The 24,284-nt window shown below is 39.4% G+C and overlaps 1 protein-coding gene and 1 pseudogene across 1 annotated transcript in view; one reads left to right on the top strand and one right to left on the bottom strand.

The window, feature by feature from the left end:
* TSHR (thyroid stimulating hormone receptor) overlaps positions 1–24,284 on the bottom strand; it is a 157,263-nt gene that overhangs the window by 34,627 nt on the left and 98,352 nt on the right. Inside the window, exon 4 of the mRNA XM_032878501.1 lies at positions 2,210–2,284. Coding sequence (XP_032734392.1) covers positions 2,210–2,284 — 75 coding nt within the window. The remainder of the gene's footprint in view (positions 1–2,209; positions 2,285–24,284) is intronic.
* LOC116879918 lies at positions 13,374–15,913 on the top strand (annotated as a pseudogene).

The raw sequence follows: 24,284 nt of genomic DNA, 5'->3' as shown, positions 1-24,284 counted from the left end.
GGGGGGGCAGTGGAATAAGGAGAAGGTGGGACAGAAAGACAATATAATACATAACACCCAACTCCAAACCAGGCTTCTTCTTTCAGCCTTCTCATTATATTGTGTTCATTGTTTTGCCAAGAATTATTTCCTCTTGGCCGTCACCTGGGAGTAGGATGGCAGCAGTGCCATTTAGAAAACATGTCCAGAAAAGGGATAAAATCAATCAAAGACAATTGTCTTCACTTTCCAGAGTTTGTGTCATCAGGGCAAAATGTCAAGACTAAAAGATGTGCATCAGACAGCACGAATACATCCACTCTCAGGCTCCTGGTTAATTTAACATTCATTGTAGCTACTAGGACGTAGGTAGTGGAAATGGAGGGGTGTTTTTGTGTTTGTTTGTTTTTTTTTTTTTTTTTGAGAGGCATGGCACAGCTTGGGGTACGAGTTAGACAGTACCAGTAAAGCTTTAAAGAAAGTCTTCCAGCAGAGGAAACTCTGGTTCATTGAAATAGCTTCTTAGGCAAATTCTGACCTGACTGCTTTTAGAGGGGGAAGGCGTAAGATTTGAAGAGAACACAGGAGCCAGAAGTGTCACAAAGAACAAATGGGATATTCCCGATAGCAAAGGAAAGAGAGTGAAGATTCCATAAAGAATTTGTGAAGAACAGGAAACAAACTGTGAACAAAGTAGTCAATTGCAAGAGAGGTACATGTGGAAGTGTGTGTGGCAGGGGGAGGCCCTGGAGTTAATTGGGGACCGTATCCCGCACAGCGGGGCTGGAAGTGCCAGATTAGGGCAGGACCTCTCTTTTCTTCAAAGCCCCAAACAAGTCCACCTTTCTGATGTGTCCTCTAATTAACTATGCCCCCTCATAATGTATGTACCTCTTATTTATCACTTATTTATCACTTATTTATCACTTATATATCATTTATTTACCTCTCCAGTAGGAGAGGAACTTTTCAATTTTATACAGTATCTTCCCAACTAGATTGTAAGCTTCTTAAAGGTAAGAACAGTGTTTTATTACCTTATAAATTCCCTCACAGAGCCGCACACATACTAAGGGATCATTGTATCAAAGAACTATTGATTGATTGAAACTTGAAGTCCACACAAGAATGATTGCCTTGTCCCATAAGTTTTTGTTATTTCCCAGATGCCTCTCCAGCCACATTTCCCAACACTATCCTCTTCTACTCTCCCTGCCATCTCCCACTCCCACTTCTTCATACTGAACTATTTTTAGGGCCCCAAATGAGCCATATGGTTCCACACCTTTGTGTCTTTATCATGCTGATCCATCCATCTGTATTTTTCTTCTGCCCCTGCCTCTTCTTTTCCTGGATAGCTTCTATTCATCCTTAAAGACTTAATTCATAAAATATATATGGATGTACACTATTATTTAAAAGCCCTAGATGGAAACAAGCTAATATGTTAATAATGATTATTTCTGAGTCTTAGGATTAAGGTTGATTTTAATTGTTTCTTCTCATAATACTTTTGTATTTTGATCTTTCACAATACCTGTGAACCAGAAAGAAGGGAAGAAGGGACAGGTTCTTCCAGCTGATGCCCAGAGGACCTGAGGCCATACATACACATCAATTGAGCACGTTTTTATTGAGCATCTACTCTTTGCCAGCCAGTACAGAGGCAATAGAGGTAAAGTGCTGTGGTTCCTGCTCTCAGGGAGTTTATAATTAGCTCACAAGGTGTTGCCAAAACAAAGCAATAGTGTTGTCTCTTCCATTTTTTTTTTTTACCCCAACCTTCAAGAGTTTGGATTTTGCCCTTTGTGGCTTTTTTTAATTTTCTGTGTGACAGGTACTTTAATATTGATATTGTTGTGATACCCATTTCTCATAAAATTGACCAATGGACTCTTAGAGTTTTTTTGTTTTGTTTTGTTATACTTCATTTAAAGGCTATGTATATATCGTGGTATTTTCTCCCTCATGTCTCTTGGATCAAGTCTTTGGTCCCAGAATTATATGCTGACTTTTAAATAGGTTTTTTAAATGTGGATCATTTCACCTGACTCCTTGTCTGATGGGAAAGAGTGGGGAGTAAGTCAAAGGATGTGATTTGTCTCAGGCCATATACTCCTAAAATGACCCTGGCCCACATCATCCTAGGGAGACTTGTGGCAGACAACAGCATTATAATTCTCTTTAAGGGAAAAAAAAAAAGTAGAATGGGATAGGCATTAATACTTACAGGAACTTCAAGAGGGGGAGCTCTTTTAGGGCATCAGGGTCTATGGAAGTTAAGCTTCTGGTATTCCGAATCTCTCTGTAAGAGTTACAGGAAACACATTCATCATAATATATCCATTTCTGTTCTTACTAAAGTTAAAAATATTATGAATCAGGCTTAACAAATGTTCATGAGAAAAATACACATTTACGCAGTGCCCCAGGGACTGTTTCTTCTGGGAATCAGTCCCATCAGGAGCAAACTCCTCCCAGGGACACACTGGCTGTTCACCCTCCCCATCCCTGACTTAGTTCCAGTCCATTTGAATGTATGGGTGACCTTTCTCTTGATTGTAGTCTCACAGCCTTTCCTACCTGCCACCCCCAACTTTTTATATTTAAATAGAAAAGAAAACCTCCTCCAATGGTGTGTTGAGAACAGATACCTTTATTATTACCAATAGCACCTATCCTGGCCCTGGAGCGGACGCTGTGCAGGCTAAACGATGGATGAGAACAAGGCAGTGAGGGCCGTGAGCTGCTTCTGCCAGTTGCTGTTTCAGAGGTAGTGGCTATGGTGAGTCTTATCAGTGCCCTTGAGCAGATTGTTCTATACCAGTAACTGAAGACTTAAGTACATGCGGTGTGATACCACGTATGTCTGCAACTTACATACTTAGGATTATTGACAAGTCGATCAAAATGCACAGTTAGCATCAGTGAAGTTCACGACAGGTAGAAAAAGGGTCTCATCGGTAAAACTGAATGAATTCAGCACATGTTGATTGGTTGAAAGAGTTTAAAGGCACTCTCTATGCTTCTATGAACAGGACAGAAGAACCCAGCAAGACCTGTATCCTCTTCCCTTAGAGATGGTCCTTAAGGCTAAAGGAACCTGCATCCACTCACTCACAGTCACAACTAGAAGACTTAGGAACCAGCCCTGGACTTTTTTTTTTTTTTTTTTTTTTAAGATTTTATTTATTTATTTGACACAGAGAGATCACAAGTAGACAGAGAGGCAGGCAGAGAGAGAGGGAAGCAGGCTCCCCGCTGAGCAGAGAGCCCGATGCGGGACTCGATCCCAGGACCCTGAGATCATGACCTGAGCTGAAGGCAGCGGCTTAACCCACTGAGCCACCCAGGCGCCCCAGCCCTGGACTTTTAAAAATGATTTTACTGACAGAGAATTTTCATAAAATTCATGTACTGCTGGTATACAATTAGGTAATTTTTCGTAAACTTATAGAACTGTGCAACCATCATCACAACCCAGTTTTAGAACATTTCTATCAATGACAGAACCCTATTTGCCCATGTGCAGGTAATTCCCACCCTCCCCCATGCCTAGGAACCACGGGTCTGCTTTCTATCTCTGAATCTGCCCTCTCTGGACATTTCATATAACTGAAATTGCAAACATGTAATCTTCTTTTTTCTTTTTTTCTTTTTTTTTTTAAAGATTTTATTTATTTATTTGACAGACAGAGATCACAAGTAGGCAGAGAGGCAGAGAGAAAGGAAAGAAGCAGGCTCCCTGCTGAGCAGAGAGCTCGATCCCAGGACCCTGGAACCATGACCTGAGCTGAAGGCAGAGGCTTTAACCCACTGAGCCACCCAGGCGCCCCAAACATGTAATCTTCTTTATCTGGCTTCTTCCACTTAGCACGGGGTCTGTGAAGTTCATACACGTTGTAACACACAGCAGTAGTTAGCTCCTTTTAATTGTTGAATGGCCAGAGGCAACTGAGGTCAAATGTTGACTCCGCCACTTCTTTCTGGCTACATAACCTTGCTCAAGTTGACCTCTCTGAGCCATAGTTCCCTCATCTATAAAACAGGGATAATAATACCACATCTTTCATAGGACTCTTGTGGAAATTAAATAATGTCTATAAAGAGTTTGACATGTAGCCTAGCACACAGTGAAGGCTCTGTGAACAATAGTTTTATTACTGTTATTCTCCTGAGTAGAATGAAAGCTAGAACAGACTTCAGAGACTTGAGGTTGGAGGTGCAGCAATGTTCATACAAAATTAAAAACAACAACACCAACAACACTAGGTGTGGTATTTGACTAAGGACGTGGAGTATCAAATAGATCTTGGGAAAGAGAGGATAGGATCAAAAACTACTGGGGCACCGGGGCTGGCTCTGTTGGTGAAGCACTGGACTCTGGATTTTGGCTCAGGTCATGATTTCAGCCCTGTGTCGGGCTCAGCCCTGGGCCTGGAGCCTGCTTAAGATTCTCTCTCTCTCCCTCTGCCCCTGTGCCACTCCCCACCCCTCCAGTCAAGCACTTGCTCTCTCAAAAAGAAAAAAAAAAAAAAAGAAAAAAGAAACTATCTTGCTTCCACCTCAACTTACTGTCTTATTAATATAAACTTACTGTCTATCGTCTCCATTAGCAAAACTTTGCCCAGATAGCTAACTTTATTGTTCTTTACTGAGTCCTCTTGAAGGACACATCCATGCTTCAACAGAAAGCATCACCAGTTTATATCCCAAGATCCTTAGAATCCCTCACCCCAAAATCAAGATCCTGCATGGAAGGAATCACTTTAAAGTAGATTTAAAATTTTGTCCTGGTTTGAGACTAAACACCCTGTATTTCTGGAGCTCTGTCCTGGGTAAACAGGGCTGGTTGGCTGCCTTACTGCACAATCCCATAACTGTCCCCTCCTTGCCCGTCTCAAATACTTTTAGACGCTATAGAGTTGAGGTGCCCTCTCTCTGCATGTTCAGTAATAAACTTCTTGCCAGAGCTTTCCATGGGAGGAGAAGGGTTTGAACTGCTGTCAGTCAAATATAAACTAGTTAGGAGAGTTTGCCGTCTGGCAAACTGCTGGATGAGAGACTATTGTTGAACAAGATGGGCTTGAGAGAGTGGCCCAAGAGAATGTTCCAGTGAAAGGCAGCCAGCTGAAGGAGCTCTGGAGGTGGCGAACGAGAAATAAGAATCTGCTGTGAGTTCCAGTTGACTAAAGTAGGCCGTTACCTACATGGTTGAAAGACGTAGGAGAGGCCAGGAGAGGGGAGATACAAAAGAGGTGGATTTCTTTTTCTTTCTTTCTTTTTTTTTTTTTTAAAGATTTTATTTATTTATTTGACAGACAGATCACAAGTAGGCAGAGAGGCAGGCAGAGAGAGAGGGAGAAGCAAGCTCCCTGCTGAGCAGAGAGCCAATGCGGGGCTCAATCCCAGACCCTGAGATCATGACCCGAGCCGAAGGCAGAGGCTTATTAACCTACTAAGCCACCCAGGTGCCCCAAAATAGGTGGATTTCTTAGGGCAAATCTAAGACAAGCAAGAGTTACCACAAGACTCATCAAGGAAAGGAAGTCGCTTTCTGAGGTAAGAAGACAGTCAGTTGCTCACGCTCACAAGTGACTTTAAAAAAACAACAACAAAACTCTGCTGAGAGAGCGGTAAATACTGTATGACCTCACTTTTATATGGCATCTAAAAAAGCCAAACTCAGAGAAATGGAAAGTAGAGTGGTGGTTACTAGGGGCTGGGGAGGGCTGGGGTCAAAGCGTACATCCATTTATAAGATTAACAAATTCTGGGAGTCTAATGTACAGCCTGGTGATGACGGCTAATAATATAATAAGAATACTGCATTACGTCCTTGAAAGTTGCTAAGAGAGATCTTAAACTGTCTTTGCCACAAAAAAGAACTGTAATTAGGTGACAGGATGGAAGTGCTACTGTTATGGCGGTAACCATTTTGCAGTAATGTAAGTCTGTCAAATCAACACCTTGGACACCTTAACCTTACACAGGGTTACTTGTCAATTATATCTTTAAACCTAGAAAAACAAAATCTGTGCTGAAGTCAGAAGGGGAGGGGGCAGGAGCTGCTACCTTAGCCGAAAGGAGACCGGGGTCAGAAGTGAATGCAGCTGGATAACCTTTTCCAAGAAAGCAGAGAGGAGAAGTAAGTGAGCACTCGCAGAGCTCTGATAAGAGGAAAAGGGTGAAAGGGGAGTCTGAAGTCCAGTAAGTTCCAAGCCTGCATGGGAGGGTGAACTTGACTCGCTACAATTCTGAGTGAAGCAATTACAGCCCAAGAGTGCAGGCGGCTAGCTATGCTGCCAGGACACTGGGGACACCGAGAGAAAGAAAACATGTATATCACGCCAGCATGACAGGTCGGCGTAGAGCTGTCCTCCAGAATGAGGACAAGAGGTGAGGGAGGCAGGGCTCCTCGATCAGCCCCTGGGGGTCCCTGAGTGACTGCGTGGAGGAGCACCGCCCTGGCCCCCTGCCCCTGCACCCGGTACTGTCCCATGAGCAAGAAGTAACCTTCAGTTCCCTTCAGGCTGTCACGGAGCTTTAATTTTGTCTATTTCTTAGCTATTAGCCTACCCAAACTAATACAATAAGCATCAATAAAATTCTTAAAATTCAGAGCATAGTGTTCCTTCTGGTTGTCTCTGGTAGGTAGGTTTAGAAGCTAAGAATGTATACTTCTCACTTTTTATTTTATCTTATTTTTTAAAGATTTATTTATTTATTTTAGAGAGAGGGAGTGCATGCACCTGTGAGTGAGGGGAGGCAGAGAGGGAGAGGGAGACTCTGCCCTGAGCTGAGCCCAATGGGCACCTGCTCACCCTGCCAGGGCTCAAACCCAGGACCCTGAGATCAGTACTGAGGCCAAAACCAAGAATCAGATGCTCAACCAACTAAGCCACCCAGGCGCCCCTATTTTATCTTGTTCGAAGTTAAAAAAAAAAAAAAGGCATACAAAAAGTCCTGAATTTCAAAAAACCACGAAGGAATATATACTCTATATAAAATTTTTAAAAAAACATATAAAGTGTCCGATACTCTGAATGTGGGTGGGAAGGGCAAAGGGGAAGAGAATCTTAAGCAGACTCCACACTGAGCACAGAGCCCAATGGGGGGTGAGGGTGGGGGGACTTGATCTCATGACCCTGAGGTCATAACCTGAGTTCAAACCAAGAGTCTGATGCTTTGCCCACTGTGCCACGCAGGTGCCCTATTTGTTCATTTTTAACAAGAGCAAATAACAGAAAAATTGGCTTGTTCAGAACAGCTGTCATTGTGGCAGGCACTTAGTACCCCAGCCTACACCCACAAAGTCTGGGAAATCAGCAAAGTGATAGAAGAGAGTCCCCAGGTTGGGCAGAGAGAGGCAAGCGGAGGAGAAATGAAGGCTTAAATCCTTCTACTATTATGGAACTTTCCGACTTCTTTTTTCCTTCCATTGTCCTGTGCCCCCTTTTCCCTCTTAACTGGCATTAAGAGGGAAATTAGAAATATTCGCCCACACCCTCAATGCCTCCAGTTCATGAGGAGAAAGAGGCCAAGCTGGGAAGCAACCAGGGCAAGAATGAAACCGACATGGCTTTTCACCTGCAAAGTAAGATGGGGCCAACGGAGATGAGAAGGTTCCAGGCTTGCACGGGCAAGGACCTTGAATTGGAATAAGAGACCTGAAGAGAAGAGAAGCTGCCCTAGCTGGCATAGTTGGAATTTTAAGAAATACAAATGCAATTAATGAGTAAAACTACTTTGTGTAAAACAAAAAACTGAATGAGAATGAGAACCAAAAACCTAAGGTATTGACCAGCCCCCAGCTTCTTTTCAACTTACTTGCATTTGATTTTCAATTTTTTTCTAGTCTGCTTTTAAGTACCTTTAGTTAAAAAAAAAAAAAAGAAGGCAGGCCACTCTGTCTTTGACTAGGTCTGCTCGTTCCAGTGGGGAGAGTGGGGAGAGATTGGTTAAAACTAAAGGAATACTTATTGGACATTTATTATGTGCAACTTAACTGTGGGATCTGGGAGGTAAAGAGAAGTAGTAACTAATTACTTAACTACCCTAAAAAGAAGGTGTGTATGTATTAACAAAGCCATTAATTTTCTGACCTTAAATACCTTAAATGCTGCACAGTACTGAGGTGAAAACTGGGACTAAGAATTAGGTAAATTAATTTTAAAGTAACATTTTCTGATAGGTTTCCTATCACACAAAAAATCACCCAGGTAGTATGAATTTATATCAAGTATTCATTTTAAAATTGATGTATTTTTGAAAGAACTCTTAATTTTTAAAAAGTTTATTCCATCTAACTATGAAGATAATATATTGTGAAAAGTTTTAAATACATTCACATCAAAAAGATGTGAAACCTCTTATTCCATGATATAAAGAAAATCGGGTTTTATTCCTGTTTTTAAGTATGTTTTGTGTTTTTAAAACTACACTATATCAAAAGTATTCCCTCTGGGATTAGTCTGTGGCAACTAATGGTTGCTCGGTATTTCATATTAGACCCTTCTAGCTGAGCATTTGAGTAGTTTCCCAATTTTGCTATTATAAATTAACTACGAGACAAATGGCTTTTATGTAAACTCAATCCTCTGTTTATTTTCTTGGGGAAAATTTACTGAAGTGGAATTACTAGATCAAAGAGTATAAAGTCTGTCAAAGCTCTTGGTATATACTAGGTCCTTAGCTTCTAAAGTCCTGATTTTTAGACTGGCAGTAACTTTTCAGCAATAGTCTATAAATTCACAGAAAATGTTATTTCTAAATTATCGAGACTTTTCAATGAGAGAAATCTTAATTATTCTACTTTGGCTATTATCAATGAAGTATTTCAAAGCTAATGTTCCACAATTAAGGGAAAAACATAACTGAAAGGTGATAAGCATGATGTTGATGCATCTTTTAATTTATTGATGAATTAAAAAAATAATAGATGTCAATTCAAAGAGAGTTTATATCTTCAGGTTTTTAAAGCAGGTTGAAAAAATGTGAGTTTACCAGTAGATTTTCCACTGGAAATAGGACATTATAAAAATGATTTTCCTAATTTCTTGGAAGATGCAGTCAGCTGACTGCATGATTATCTAATGATCAGGACTAAAACTGGTACTCTTGAAACCTCCAATAAATTCACTTGACTCAGTTTAATGAAGCAGCGAATATTAGATCTTATCACACTATCTGCCGTAAATCACACTTTTTATCTACCCAGTTATAGAATTTTTATTTACTTGTGATTTTCAAAAAATCCACATAAAAGTAAAAACATCCTTTGAAGGTAGCAATTTTCTTTATTTCTGTTTTTAATTGAAGAGGTATTATGAATTGCATTAGTTTTAGAGGGACTCTTTGTTTCAAATTCTGACTCTGAAAATTCTTAGCTGAGTAAATTTGGGCAAGAGCCCTGTGAGGTGTGTATTACCGTCTTCATTTTACATAGTGGAAACTGAGGCTTAGTGAGATTAAGTGGCATAGGGTATGTGAAGCCCTTTTAGTAGAGTGCTTGCCCATTAAAGGTATTCAGAAATTGGTGGCTGCTCTTAGTAAGAGTAACAATGGCAACAATCAATGTTCTATTGGCTTCTTTATAGAAAACATGAAATAGAAGATGGAAGTGGTCAGTGTTTCATCATTTTACAGGTGTAAGCTTTATCAAATTTATATTTGGAGAGCACCTGGATGGCACAGTTTGTTGAATGTCTGACTCGTGGTTTCAGCTCAGGTTGTGATCTCAGGGTTGTGAGATCGAGTCCTGCATTGGGCTTTGTGCTCAGCGTGGAGTCTGCTTGAGATTCTCTCTCCCTTTTCCTCACTCTCAAATGAATAAATGAATCTTTGAAAAAAGAAAAAAGGTATTTTGGGGGGCTAGACTGTATTCCAGCTGAAGTTTAAATCCCAGGAGAACTGTTTTGTTTTTTTTTTTTTCACTTAGGACTCTCAATAAGTTATAAAGAAACCTGCCATTCTTGTAACTTTCTCTTATAAATCCTCAATGTCTTTTACCCATTGCTAATATGTCTTTTGGATGTCTGTTGTTGTATAACAAATCACCCCAAACTAAGTGGCTAAAATAACGACTATTTTATTATAGAGGTCATGATTATGTGGATTAGGATTTCAGGCAGTGGTAAACTGTACTTCTCTTCTGCTTCACGTGGCCTTCACTGGGATCACTGGTTGTTTTTTTAGCAGTGTCTGGATCAATAGAGAGGGTCTAAGATAACTGTGCTTTCTATGCCTGGCCCCTTGAAGGTGACTGTTAGGAAACTAGGCTTAGGGGCGCCTGGGTGGTGCAGCTGGTTAAGTGACTAATTCTTGGTTTAGGCTCAGGTCTGATCTCGGGGTCATGAGATCGAGCCCTGCATGGGTCTCTATGCTCAGTGCAGAGTCTGCTTAAGTTTCTCTCTCCCTCTCCCTTTGCCCCTACACCCTGCTCTCTGTCTCAGATAAATAAATAAACCTTAAAAAAAAAAAAAAAAGCTAAACTAGGCCCTCTCCATCTCCATGTGATAATTCCCAGAAATTATGATGGCTTGTGCAAGGGTCTTGGCAGTGGAGAGGAAGGGGGTACATTTTTTGCATATTAGGATAGAAGAATCAACATGACATGGTGAAGGATTAGAAAGAGGCGATAAGCAGGGTACCTGGGTGGCTCAGTGGGTTAAACCTCTGCCTTCGGCTCAGGTCATGATCCCAGAATCCTGGGATCAAGCCCCGCATTGGGCTCTCTGCTCAGCAGGGAGCCTGCTTCCTCATCTCTCTTTGCCTGCCTCTCTGCCTATATGTGATCTCAGTGGCTTTAACCCACTGAGCCACCCAGGCGCCCTCAGCTCTCTTTTTGTCATGCAAATAGCATGATGCTTTGTTTATAGCCATTACTTAATAAATGGATTACAAAATAAAGGTATTAAGCATTTGTGCCGCACGAGTCCAAAAGTCTTTACTTACCCTTTGTACCAACTAAAACCATTTGCAGATAATAATGTAGAATATCTATTAGGCAAATCTGCAGAATGCAAGATGTATTATTCTCTTATTTTCTAAGATATTAGACTGACTACCCCATACATCAGAGAAATAGCCTTTTAAAAATCCAGTTGCCGAATTATCCTCTTTTTCATTTTTGTATTTAGTAGTTTCTTTGCTCTATGAAATTAACTCTTTTGCTCAGAGGGAGAAAATTGATATTTCTAAGAGAAATGTTAATGCCTACAATCTTAATGAGGAAAAGGCCATAATTATAATAAAGCAGTTGCTTTTAAGAGCTGCGGGGTGTATATAGAGCTTCATTACAAATTAGTTTCTTTGATTTTTTTTTTTTGAGAAAGGGGCAGAGAATCAAATGAATAAATAAAGACTATATTTGGAGTCTGAAGATTTTGTTTTGAATTTAAACTGTTGCCCTTACTGACCTAGATTCTCAGTTCTCTTGAATATTACACTTTCTTTAGTTTCAATTTACTGTTCCTTTGTAAATTTCTGTGAAAGATATGTAAATAATTTATTTCTAGCCTTCATTTCCAACCTATTCTTTTTAAAGCTATACATTTTCTTCTGAGTGTAACTTTAACTGCATGTTACAGGTTTTGATTTGTCATATTTTTATTGTCATTTAGCTGAAATTATTTTCTAGTGCCTATTGTGATTTCTTCGATTCATGCTTATTTACAAGTACATTGTTTACTAATCAGAGAACTTGATTTGAATTTTTTGCAAGCTATTGGGATTTGCTTTCATGGCCCTACATATGGTCAATTTTGATAAACGTTCTGTGTGTCCTTGAAGAGAATACGTACTCTGCAATTGCCGGATACAATATTATATACAAGTCAATAAGGATGAGTTTGCAAATTATGTTGTTCAAGCCTTATTAATTTCTTATCAGTATTTTTATTTTTCTTGTATGGATGTTCTATCTGATAAAGCTCTATTGAAACAAATCCCCACTTTGATGGTGGGTATCTATTTTCTTTTTTCAGTTCTGTCAGTTCCTGCTTTACATGGTTTGAAGCTCTGCTCCTACAGATATTCGAATTTAGAATCATATCTCTCTGTAGTAATCCTTTTTATCATAATAAAATTTCCATTTTTATATATAGTGATACTTCAGGGTTAATGTACAGTGGGAAATTTATATCTATTTTCTCTTGGTTATTGTTTGCATGTTAATATTTTGATCCTAATACTTTTAGTCTTTCTATATCGTTGTGTTTAATGTATGTCCCTTGTAAGAAGCATACAGTTGAATTTTTTTTAATTAACCTACCTGACAATCTTTGTATTGTAATTGGAATATTAAGTCCTTTTACATTTAATGAAATTAATATAAATACTGATTATTTGGTATTAAATCTAGTATTTGTTTTAGAAGTTCTTTATTCTAATTTCTTGCCTTTTTTGTATTATTTAATTTTTTTTCCATTTTATTTACTTGAGAGAGAGAGAGAAAGAGAGAGAGAGAGAACAAGCAGGGGGAGCAGCAGTGAGAAAGCAGACTCCCCACTGAGTGCGGAGCCCTGTGTGGGACTCCAGGCAGGGCTCAATCCCAGGGCCCTGAGATCATGACTTGAACCAAAGTCAGATGCTTAACCAAATGAGCCACCTGGATGTCTCTTGTATTAATTTATTTTTGTGATGATATTTCTCACTACTGTTAGCTTGTTAGTTATCTGCTCTTTTATAATTATTTTAGTTGTTGCCCTATGGATTAAAACATATAATCATTATGGTGTTGCTGCTCTGAGGAACACAGGTGGCAGTGGCTAAGAAAGAAGGAAGATGGGGCAGCAAGCCAGAATGGGGACAGTGTTGGAGGTTTGGATTGATGAAACCGTCATGAAGAACACCCTCTAAACTCCCATGATAGGTGTGGATTCTTATAGGGAAAGCCCATGTCATTGACATCTTGCAGGCTTTGGTTCTGGATCTTGAGAAGGAAGCTGTGGAATTAGTGATAGTGATGCTTTTTAGGATTTGGGGATACTCCCTACCCAAAAATTTCCTGGAAAATTGACTTGTATTAAGAATGAGTAAAAGGCCTAATAGGTTGGATTTCAGGGAAGACACAGAGGTTCCTACTGAGAGCAACCAACTAATGATTGCATTTTAAAGATATTTCTGTGATTGAGTTGTCTTTTGGAAGACTAAACCCATTTCAAGAGGATTTAGAGCTGGTCCTCACCTTGAGGAAGCAGTGGTTTGTTTACGAGAAGCCACTTCTGATTTAAGGATCTACCCAGTCTGCCTAATCAAGGAGAAGACTGCTATTTTTTTTTTTTCTGTTCTACATGTACCAAAGGTGACAGCTGTCCCTCCTATCACTGCGAATTTGCACTAGGAAATGAAACTGCACATCATGGCAAGAAGGGTGCTGTTTTCAATAGGTGTGCAGTGTTCGGCAAATGGAGATTGACAAAAAATGTGAGATTCCTTGTTACTCGGAAAATCAGCCAAAGGGATGTCGGAAACTAACTGCGCTTTCCATCCACAAAGGAGGGCATTATATTGATGGCCTTTTCCTGCCTCCAAGCAAAACTGTTGACCACTGTACTTGAGTCACCAGAAGGGAAAGTGAAGGCTAACCAGCTCACAGTTCAACAGAACACATTGTCTGTCCAGTCTAATTCTTCCCCTCAGCTGCAAAGTATTATGAGACTAGAAAGTTCAGAAAATGTTCCTAGCCCCACCCATCTACCAGTTGTAATCAATGCTGCAGGTGATGATGGAAATGTTGATGGTCAGTTTTCTGAAAAAGGTGATGAAACCAAGACATCCATCCTGTAACTGCCTTCCAAAGTTCATAATGGATTATGGACAGCCTCTGCCTAGAAACCTGGGGTCAATTTGAAGCAAGGTGAATGTTTGAATTTTGGAATAAAAACTCTTGAATTAAATCAAAGAAAATGAAGGAAAAAATCCAAGAAGCAAAGTGAAAGTTCTTCGGGAGTTTCCAGTCTTTTACACCAACCTCAGCCCATTTCAAGTCCTGAAAAAGAGAATGTCTGGACTGTAGTGAGGACAGTAACTCTTTCCAGCAAACAAGGAGACTTGTTTGACTGAGTCTCACCAAGAGACTGGTAAAGCAAAATTTTCAGTAGGTGGTGACGGCAATCCTCCATTAAAGCACAGCCTTGCACAGAGGTTAAGGAAAACAGTGGAAGCTACTACTAACACTGGTAAACCACCAAAGAAAGTTCATGTTTCCAAGTCTCAAGGAGCGTTTAGGCAAGTCAGCTGGTCTAAACATGGAGGAGAGTCAGCAGAGAGAGTCAATGAAGTTGGTGAGATCCATGTGAAGACATTAGAAGAAATTCTTTAAAAAAGCTAATTAGAAACATGTAAAATTGCAAGTTAAACTCAAGACAAAAGGACCTCCAAAAGTTGATGATTCTACTTTAGGAACAAGAAACATCTCCACTCTGATTCGAAACCTTCTCTGAGATCCTGGCTGAAATGAAACATCAGCAGCAGGAAGCAGAGAGAAAAAAAGCAAAAAGGATGTGACTAAAGACTGATAGTGAAATTAAAAACAAACAAACAAACAAACAAAAAGGAACAAAACAGTGGTTTCACCACCTATAGTTACCAGCAAAGAACAATCAGAGGAGCCTGCAGGTAGAACAAAGTCTATGCAGGTGGTGCATATCAAGATGCTGGACAAAATTAAATAGGAGAAGGCACTACAGGTACAGCAGAGCTCTGAGAGCAGGACCAGCTCCCAGCCTCAGCTTGAGGCCACCCCCCTCCCCAGGCATAAGGTAGCTTCTCCAAATAAAAAAACAAACAACAAATAAACAAAAACAGGTATAAAAGAAGACAAACTTTAAGAAGGAAGTGAAGATGCTTATTAGAGCAGTGTTTCTAGAACAGAGACTAAAGAGGCCTCAGTAGAGACCACAGGAGTTGGCATCACTGAAACTCAAGTCAAGAGAAATGAGACCATGAGACGGAAGCACATGCCAAAACAGCTGGAGAGGGGAAACTCACAGAAGGAAAAATCTGTTTTGACACACACACACACTTTTGGGGAGATGGAGACTCTTGGAATACTCAGACAACAGAAAAGCCAGTGCTCACTCCTGTGCTGGGCCTCACACAGCACCTGGCAAAGTGGCTTCCCACAAAGCCATCCCAAAAGACAGAGGTAGAAACCTCAGGCACTGGGAACACATTACTGAATGTGAGATGTGCAGCACAGACCTTGGAAAAAAGGGGTAAAGCTAAACCCAAAGTCAATGTGAAGCCATCTGTGGTTAAAGTTGTCTCACTCCCTAAACAGGCCCCCAAACAGGACCTCTACACAAGTAGAGGTCCACCCTGCTGTGACTGCAGCTGTGAAGCCACTCAGCTCCAGGCATTCTATAGGAAAGCCCCACCAAAAAAGCAGCTGTAGTGGTTATCCCACTCCTTTTTTTTTTTTTTTTAATTTTATTTATTTATTTGACACAGAGAGAGGGAGAGATCACAAGTAGGCAGAGAGGCAGGCAGAGAGAGGAGGAAGCAGGCTCACTGCTGAGCAGAGAGCCCGATGAGGGGCTCGATCCCAGGACCCTGAGATCATGACCTGAGCCGAAGGCAGAGGCTTAACCCACTGAGCCACCCAGGCGCCCCTATCCCACTCCTTTCTGAGGACAAGTCAGTCACTATGCCTGAGATGGAAGAACCTAGAGTGATTGTGCTGCCTCCAGCCCAGTCCTCTTCAGATTCCTCCCTACTGGAAGTGTCTGGCCCTTCATCCCAGATGGCCATGAAAACCCTCTGACTCACCTCCACCTCAACAGGAAAGCCTCCCCTTTCTGTGTAGGATGATTTTGAGAAACTAATATGGGAGATTTCAGGAGGGGAATTGGAAGCTGAGATCGACTTGGATACTGGAAAAGATGAAGATGAACTTCTGCTTGAGCTATTAGAAATGATTGATAGCTGAAGGTGGTAGAACCTTTAAAAAAATTGGGGTGCCTGGGTGGCTCAGTGGGTTAAACCTCTTCCTTTGGCTCAGGTCATGGTCTCAAGGTCCTGGGATCGATCAAGCCCCACACTGGGCTCTCTGCTCAGCAAGGAGCCTGCTTCCCCCGTGCTCTCTGTCTGCCTCTCTACCTACTTGTGATCTCTGTCTGTCAAATAAATAAATAAAATTCTTAAAAAATTAAAAAAAACCCAAAAAACAAAAAACTGGACTTCGTTTCATCTATTATAACTTTTATCCAAGATGATCATTTCTTTAGTCTGGAATTTGTCCCAAGTCAGAAGTATACCTCTGAATTACCTTTATGTGTCCTGAATTCCTTGGGGTCAGATTTTTAAAGTCCCTTGATAAACATTTTGTCCATTTGATGCCATGGTTTAGCATCTATGAGAAAAATGTTCTGTCTTACACCTCTCCACAGAAAAACTGAGAGGGAGATCCAAGTTGAAGGCTGCAAGAAAACTTTGTGACTCCTTGAGGTGTTTGTCAGTTTGGGCTTTTTCCCCTGCTTTGCTATAATATTTCTTTTATGTATTGTCTTAATGTACTTATTAATGTAACCTGAGTTTGAAAAGGATGAAAACCAGCTGTTGCCGCTAAGGAACAAATTTCACACTACCACTAAACAAAAGGTCCACTCCATCTGCGTTAAGTTGTATGTCTTTTAAAGGTATTTCAAGATTCAACTAAGCTTTAGAGAAGGCTGAGCAACTCTGGAAGCTTGTAATCTGGACACAACTTTTTCAACCTGATTTCCATGCTTCTGCTGCTCTGTAAGCCTCTGAAGAGCAATAGCTAATTTACTATTATTGTAACTTTTTAAGGCTTTAAATTGCCCTCAGGGGTCTTCTGAAATGAATTTTCTATTTCTGGGATTCCCTGGATTCTTAATAAGAGATGGTGACATAATGATTAGAGGAATTTTTTTTAGCATGAGAGTTGTCCTTTCTCTTCTTCAGTACTTGCCTCCCACTGGCATTGAATTATTACAGGGATAAAAATTGGTTAGCTTTTTATTTCTAACTCTCCCAGCAAACTCCTCTTGCCCAGTATTTATTTGATGCCCTTTAACCACCAGAGGGGGGAAAATGATCTCTTCAAGCTGCCAATATTTATCTCTGGACTGTAGCAGGGATGATTGAGATGCTCTGGGGGTATATTGTATACTTTCCAGTTTTCTTCATTTCTGAATTGAATTTTCTTTTTTATGTCAGTCTCCTTCATATCAGCTCAAGGTTTAGACTTGTGAAGGAAAAAGAATGATGGGGATAAGACTATTGAAAGGAGACATATAGTACATAATCAGAAGGAAAGAAGGACTTTTTCATCTGATATTTTACTGTCAGGTGGCCAATTTTGTTTCTCATAGGGAAATCTGATCCACCTGTCATGTTGGCTCCCAAGGAACTGCTGTTATAAGTGGCTCATCAAGAATTGAACTTCATGTAGCCTTTTTGGGAATAAGAAAGCCACAAGACTGCCCATTCAGTCTTGGAAAAATATGGGTTATTCTGCACAAGCAAAAATAACTTGAAACTTGTGTATAGACACCTCTCTACCAATCCATTTTCAGCTGAATGAAAGTTGTATAATAGCCCTTCTCCAAAGCAGGAGTGGAATGTTCTGGTTTCAGCACAGATTTACTACCAGATAGACTTCACACATATATTCAGAGCCATCCATCCTAAAACAACAGAATATACATTTTTTCTTGAGGGCACATAGAACATTCTCCAGAATAGATCACATCCTGGATCACAAATCAGGTCTCAACCAGTACCAAAAGACTGAAATCATTCCCTGCATGTTTTTGAATCATAATGCTTTGAAACTTGAACCCAATCACAAGAGGAAATTTGGAAAGAACTCAAATACACGGAGGTTAAAGAGCAACCTCCTAAGAATGAACGGGTCAACCAGGAAACTAAAGAAGAATTAAAAAAAATTCATGGAAACAAATGAAAATGAAAACACAACTGTTCAAAATCTTGGGGATGCAGCAAAGGCGGTCCTAAGAGGGAAGTACATTGCAATACAAGCCTTTCTCAAGAAACAAGGAAGGTCTCAAATATACCACATAACCTTACACCTAAAGAAGCTGGAGAAAGAACAGAAAATAAGGCCTAAATCCAGCAGGAGAAGAGAATTAATAAGTATAGAGCAGAGATCAGTGAAATAGAAGCCAAAATAACAGTAGAACTGGTCAAAAAAACTAGAAGCTTGTTCTTTGGAAGAATTAATAAGGTTGATAAACCCCTGGCGAGACTTATCAAAAAGAAAAGAGAAAGGTTCCAAAATAATAAAATCATGAATGAAAGAGGACAGATCACAACCAATACCAAGGAAATACAAATATAAGAACATATTATGAGCAACTGTATGCCAACAGATTAGGCAATCTGGAAGAAATGGGTGCATTCCTAGAGATGTATAAACCACCAAAACTGAAACAGGAAGAAATTGAAAATCTGCACAGACCCATAACCAGCAAGGAAACTGAAGCAATAATCAAAAATCCCTCAACAAACAAGAGTCTGGGGCTGGATGGCTTCCCAGAGGAATTCTACCAAACATTTAAAGAAGATTTAATACCTATTCTTCTGAAGTGGTTTCAGAAAACAGAAATAGAAGAAAAACTTCCCAACTCAAGCATTACCTTGATCCTAAAACCAGACCAAGACCCCACCAAAAAGGAGAATTATAGACCAATATCCCTGTTGAACGTGGATACCAAAATTCTCACAAAGATACTAGCCAATAGGATCCAACAGTGCATTAAAAGGAGTATTCACCATGACCAAGTGGGATTTATTCCTGGGCTGCAAGTTTGGTTCAACATCCGCAAATCAATCAATGTGATATAATACATTAATACATTAATAAAAGAAAGGACAAGAACCATATGATACTCTCAATAGATGCAGAAAAAGCCTTTGACAAAGTACAGCATCCTTTCTTGATCAAAACTCTTCAAAGTGTAGGGACAGAGGGTACATACCTTAATATCATCAAGGCCATCTATGAAAAACCCACAGCGAATATCATTCTCAATGGGGAAAAACAGCTTTTCCCCTAAGGTCAGGAAAATGGCAGGGATGTCCACTATCACCACTGCTATGCAACATAGTACTAGAAGTCCTAGCCTTGGCAATCAGACAACAAAAAGAAATAAAAGAGGAGCACCTGGGTGGCTCAGTGGGTTAAGCCTCTGCCTTCGGCTCAGATCATGATCTCAGGGTCCTGGGATTGAGCCCCACATCGGGCTCTCTGCTCAGCAGGGAGCCTGCTTCCCCCCAGCCTGCCTCTCTGCCTATTTGTGATCTCTGTCTGTCAAATAAATAAAATCTTAAAAAAAAAAAAAATGAAAGGCATCCGAATTGGCAAAGAAGAAGTCAAACTCTCACTCTTTCCCGTTGATCTGATACAAAAGGCTCCACTCCAAAATTCCTAGAACTCATAAAGGAATTCAGTAGTGTCAGGATATAACATCAATGCACAGAAATCAGTTGCGTTTCTATACACCAACAGCAAGACAAAAGAAAGAGAAATTAAGGAGTTGATTCCATTTACAATTGTACCCCAAACCATAAGATACATAGGAATAAACCTAATGAAACAGACAAGGAATTCATATTCAAAGAACTGTAAAGTACTCATGAAAGAAATTGCGGAAGCCACAAAGAAATGGAAAAACGTTCCATGCTCATGGATTGGAAGAACAAATACTGTGAAAATGTCTATGCTACCTAAAGCAATTTACACGTTTAATGCAATCCCTATCAAAATACCATCAATTTTTTTCAAGGAAATGGAACACATAATCCTAAAATTTATATGGAACCAGAAAAGACCCAAATAGCTAGAGGAATGTTGAAAAAGAAAACCAATCCAGAATTGTGGCATCACAATTCCAGACTTCAAGCTCTATTACAAAGCTGTCATCATCAAGACAGTATGGTACTGGCACAAAAACAGACACATAGATCAATGGAACTGACTAGAGAGCCCAGAAATAGACCTTCAACACTGCAGTCTACTAATCTTTGCCAAAGCAGGAAAGAATGTCCAATGGAAAAAAGACAGTCTCTTCAACAAATGATGTTGGAAAAATTGGACAGCCACAGTCAGAAGAATGAAACTGGACCATTTCCTTATACCATACACAAAAATAGACTCAAAATGGACAAAAGGCCTTAATCTGAGACAGGAATCCATCAAAATCATAGAGGATAACATAGGTAGCAACCTCTATGACCTTGGACATAGGAACTTCTTGTTAGATATGTCTCCAAAGGTAAGAAAAACAAAGACAAAAATGAACTATTGGGACTTCATCAAGATAAGAAGCTTCTGCACAGCAAAGGAAGTAGTCAACAAAACCAAAAGACAACCGACAGAATAGGAGAATATATTTGCAAATGACATATCAGATAAAGGGCTAGTATCCAAAATTGATAACTTATCAAACTCAATACCCAAAGAACAAATAATCCAATCAAGAAATGAGCAGAAGACATCAACAGGCTTTTCTACAAAGAAGACATCCAAATGGCCAACAGACACATGCTCAATATCACTGGGCATCAGAGAAAGAAAAATCGAAACCACAATGAGATACCACCTCACACCAGTCAGAATGGCTAAAATTAAGAAGTCAGGATATAACAGATGCAGAGAAAGGGGAACCTGCTTACACTGCTGGTGGGAATGCAAGCTGGTGCAGACACTCTGAAAAACAGTATGGAGGTTGCTCAAAAAGTTGAAAGTAGAGCTACCCTATGACCCAGCAATTGCACTACTAGGGATTTATCCCCAAAATATAAATGTAATAATCTGAAGGGACAACTGCACCCCACTGTTTATAGCAGCAGTGTCCATACTAGCCAAACTATGGGAATAACCCAGATGTCCATTGACAGATGAGTGAATAAAGAAGATGTATATACACACACACACACACACACTGGAATACTACTGAGTCATCAAAAAAGTGAAATCTTGCCATTTGGAATGACGTGGATGCAACTCGAGGATATTATGCTAAGCAAAATAAACCAATCAGAGAAAGATAATTATGTGATTTCATTCATATGTGGAATTTAAGAAACAAAACAGGATCATAGAGAAACATAGGGAAAAATAAACAAGATGAAATCAGAGAGGGAGACAAACCACAAGAGACTCTTAATCATAGGAAACAAACTGAGAGTTGCTAGGTTGGGGGATAGGGTAAATGGGTGATGGACATTGGGGAGGATGCACGATGTAATGAGCACTGGGTATTATATGGTACTGATGAGTCAAAGACCTCTACCTCTGAAACTAGTAACACATTATGCTTAATTAATTAAATTTAAATAAAAAATAAATACTAAAAGAAAATAAAACACATATTCATTACTTATAAAAGTCTAATAGAATTTAGTACTGGTAGCATTTCTCAGACAACTCAAGGACTTTAGAACACTTTAACACCATTAATAACTCTCCCATCCTTTGTTTATTTGCTATTGTGTATTTTAATTTTGTGGATATAGGTAGACCTTGCTTTGCATGGTCCCAATATGCATAATGTTAAATTACCATTATTTAGTTGAATTTAAATAATAGCTGGTCCCAAAAGCATGGTTCAGGTTGTGGCTACCATTATATATTAACTGTGAATAATGAATAATCGCACAAAGTACAAGCTTTGCTGCTAGCTCTTCAATGTGTGCATCACTATGTAAGTAACAACTGCATATGGTGATAGGTGACTCATTACACCACTTCTTTCAAAGTCATTAGTGATCGGTCTCTGAGCGCCTGCTATTCAGTCTACAAACAGCTTTACTGTTTGTGCAGCTGTATTGCCTCCTTGACTTCCAGTGATAAACGCATATGACACTTAATGAAAGTGAATAACTGGAAGAGGGAAATGTCCAGCAGAGATGGAGGAGCAGCAAAGAAACAAAATGTGATAATGCTGGAAATGACATTTGAACCATATGTAAATGGAGTCATAGGAGAAATAGCTGACCATGTGAATGTGATACTGCCACCATCTGAGAGACTCTAGATATTCCAAAAAAGGAATTAGTGAAGGCAAATTATTGACATCAATGAGAAAAGTGATTGCAAACAGAAGGTTGAAGATGTCCCAAAAGAAATGATGCCGATAAAAAAAACATGCATTAAAGGAGCTCTTAGAAATATTTTATGACATTGAAAGAACAGAGAATTAAATCTGGAAGCTGTTTCAGATCTAGAAAGAAGTATGACAATTTGCCAAAACATTGATGTGATGCTCTTGCAAGGTACATAGCAAAGAGAAAAAAGGCATGCACTGTTCAAACTACTCTTGATAGTTTTTTTTTTTACAAAGAAATAAAACATTTTAGTCTAAATCCTTTATAACATTTAAAATTATAGTGTGCTAAATATCAGTTTACTGTTTTTCCTTTCCCTATACATTTATAATCAATAGTAAAGGAAGTTTTACTGTTTTCATAAAAATTTTAAAAGTCACAAAAAATCATAATTTTTTTCTCTGATTATAATGAAACTTTCCATAGTTTCAGCATGCAGTTTCATGATCCTATACTATCATGCAGTGCAAGGATTGCCGAGATTTTAAACCCAGTAAGATATTTTTTATTCTGTTTTGTGCAGCCAAGTTTCATCTATATTTACCTTTTCATTTATTTTTGTTTTTCATTTCCTTCTGTACTTCTGTACTACCATTTAGCATTATTTCCCTTTAAAATTGTTAAATGAAAAATCAGCTATCAATCTTAGTGCTACTTCTTTGAAACTCTGTGGGTCTTTCCCTACTTTGGCTGGTTTTAATAATTTTCACTTTGTCTTTTTTTTTTTTTAAGATTATTTATTTTAGAGAGAGTGCATAGGTGAGGGGAGGGGCAGAAGGAAAGAGGGGAAGGAAAATCCCCATTGAGTAGGGAGCCCAATGTGGGGCTTGATCTCAGGACTCTGAAATCATAACCCAAGCCTAAAGCAAGAGTTGGACCCTTAACTGACTGAGCCACCCAGATACCACTTATCTTTAGTTTTTAATACCTTTACCACTATGTACCTTAATATGGTTCTTCATATTTTTTCTGTTGGGGTTTGCAGTACTTCTTATATCTGCAAATTGATTCCCCTATGAATTTTAGAAATTTCTCTTCAAATATTGCTTCTCTCATCCTTTCTCTCTTCTTTGTTTGGGACCCAATGTTAGGTATGCTAGACTTTTTACTGTGCCATATATTTAAAAGATTTATTTATTTATTTGGAGTGGAGAGACAGAGAGAGAGAATGCATGCATGCAAGCCTGGGGGTGAGGGGAGTAGAGGGAGAGAATCTCAAGCATGCTCCCTGCTAAATGTGGAGCCCAATGCAGGGCTTGATCTCGTGACTCATGAGATCATGACCTGGGCTGAAACTAAGAGACATTCAACTGACTGAGCTACTCAGGCACCCCTACTGTGCCACATATTTTAAAATTTTCTTTTTTTTCCTCCATGCTGTAGGCTAAATATATTCTTCTGCCTTATCTTCCAGATTATTAATTCTCTTTTGAGCTGTGTCTAATCTGTTGTTAAACTCATGTGTTTAGATTTTCAGTTATTGAATTTTTAAATTCTTGTTTCTGTTTCATCCTTTTAATAATTTCTAATTCTATTTTGAAATTCTCTATCTTTATTTATATTTTTTAAAGATTTTATTTATTTATTTGACAGACAGAGATCACAAGCAGGCAGAGAGGTAGGCAGAGAGAGAGAGAGGAGAAAGCAGGCTCCCCACCGAGCAGAGAGCCTGATGCGGGGCTCAATCCCAGGACCCTGGGATCAAGACCTGAGCCGAAGGCAGAGGCTTAACCCACTGAGCCACCAAGATAGAGAATTAAATAAATTCTCTATCTTTAAAATTTTGAATATATTCTTAGAGTTATTTTAAAGTCTGACAACTCTGATTCTCAAATACTCCCATATTTGAATCTTCTGTGAGCATTTTCTGTTGTTTGTTTTCTTCTCTTGATTTTTTCCATATATTCTTGTTTTGTTTAGTTTTTATGCCTGGTTATTTTTTATGGATTCAAAGCTAGGCCTTGGCCTTCATGAGGACTGGTCTATTTCCCATTATTCCATACTTCTGGGATGAAGCTTTTCAGGGATCCCAGCCAAAATCTTGGGGTGTTTGTTTACTAAAGAGTCATCCTCCTTTATAAGCTCTGAACTCCAGTTTTTGATTTGCTAGCCCTATGAGATTGCTAGAACTTCTATTCAACCTCAGCATCTCAGTTGTTGCTTATAATTCACAGAATTCCTCAAGAGGAAAACAATCAAATGTT

Source organism: Lontra canadensis, unplaced genomic scaffold, assembly GCF_010015895.1.
Source record: "Lontra canadensis isolate GAN:19392208 unplaced genomic scaffold, GSC_riverotter_1.0 scaffold64, whole genome shotgun sequence".
Classification (NCBI taxonomy): Eukaryota; Metazoa; Chordata; class Mammalia; order Carnivora; family Mustelidae; genus Lontra; species Lontra canadensis.
The sequence above is the reverse complement of the archived record's forward strand: the minus strand, read 5'-3'. Positions and strand labels throughout refer to the sequence as shown.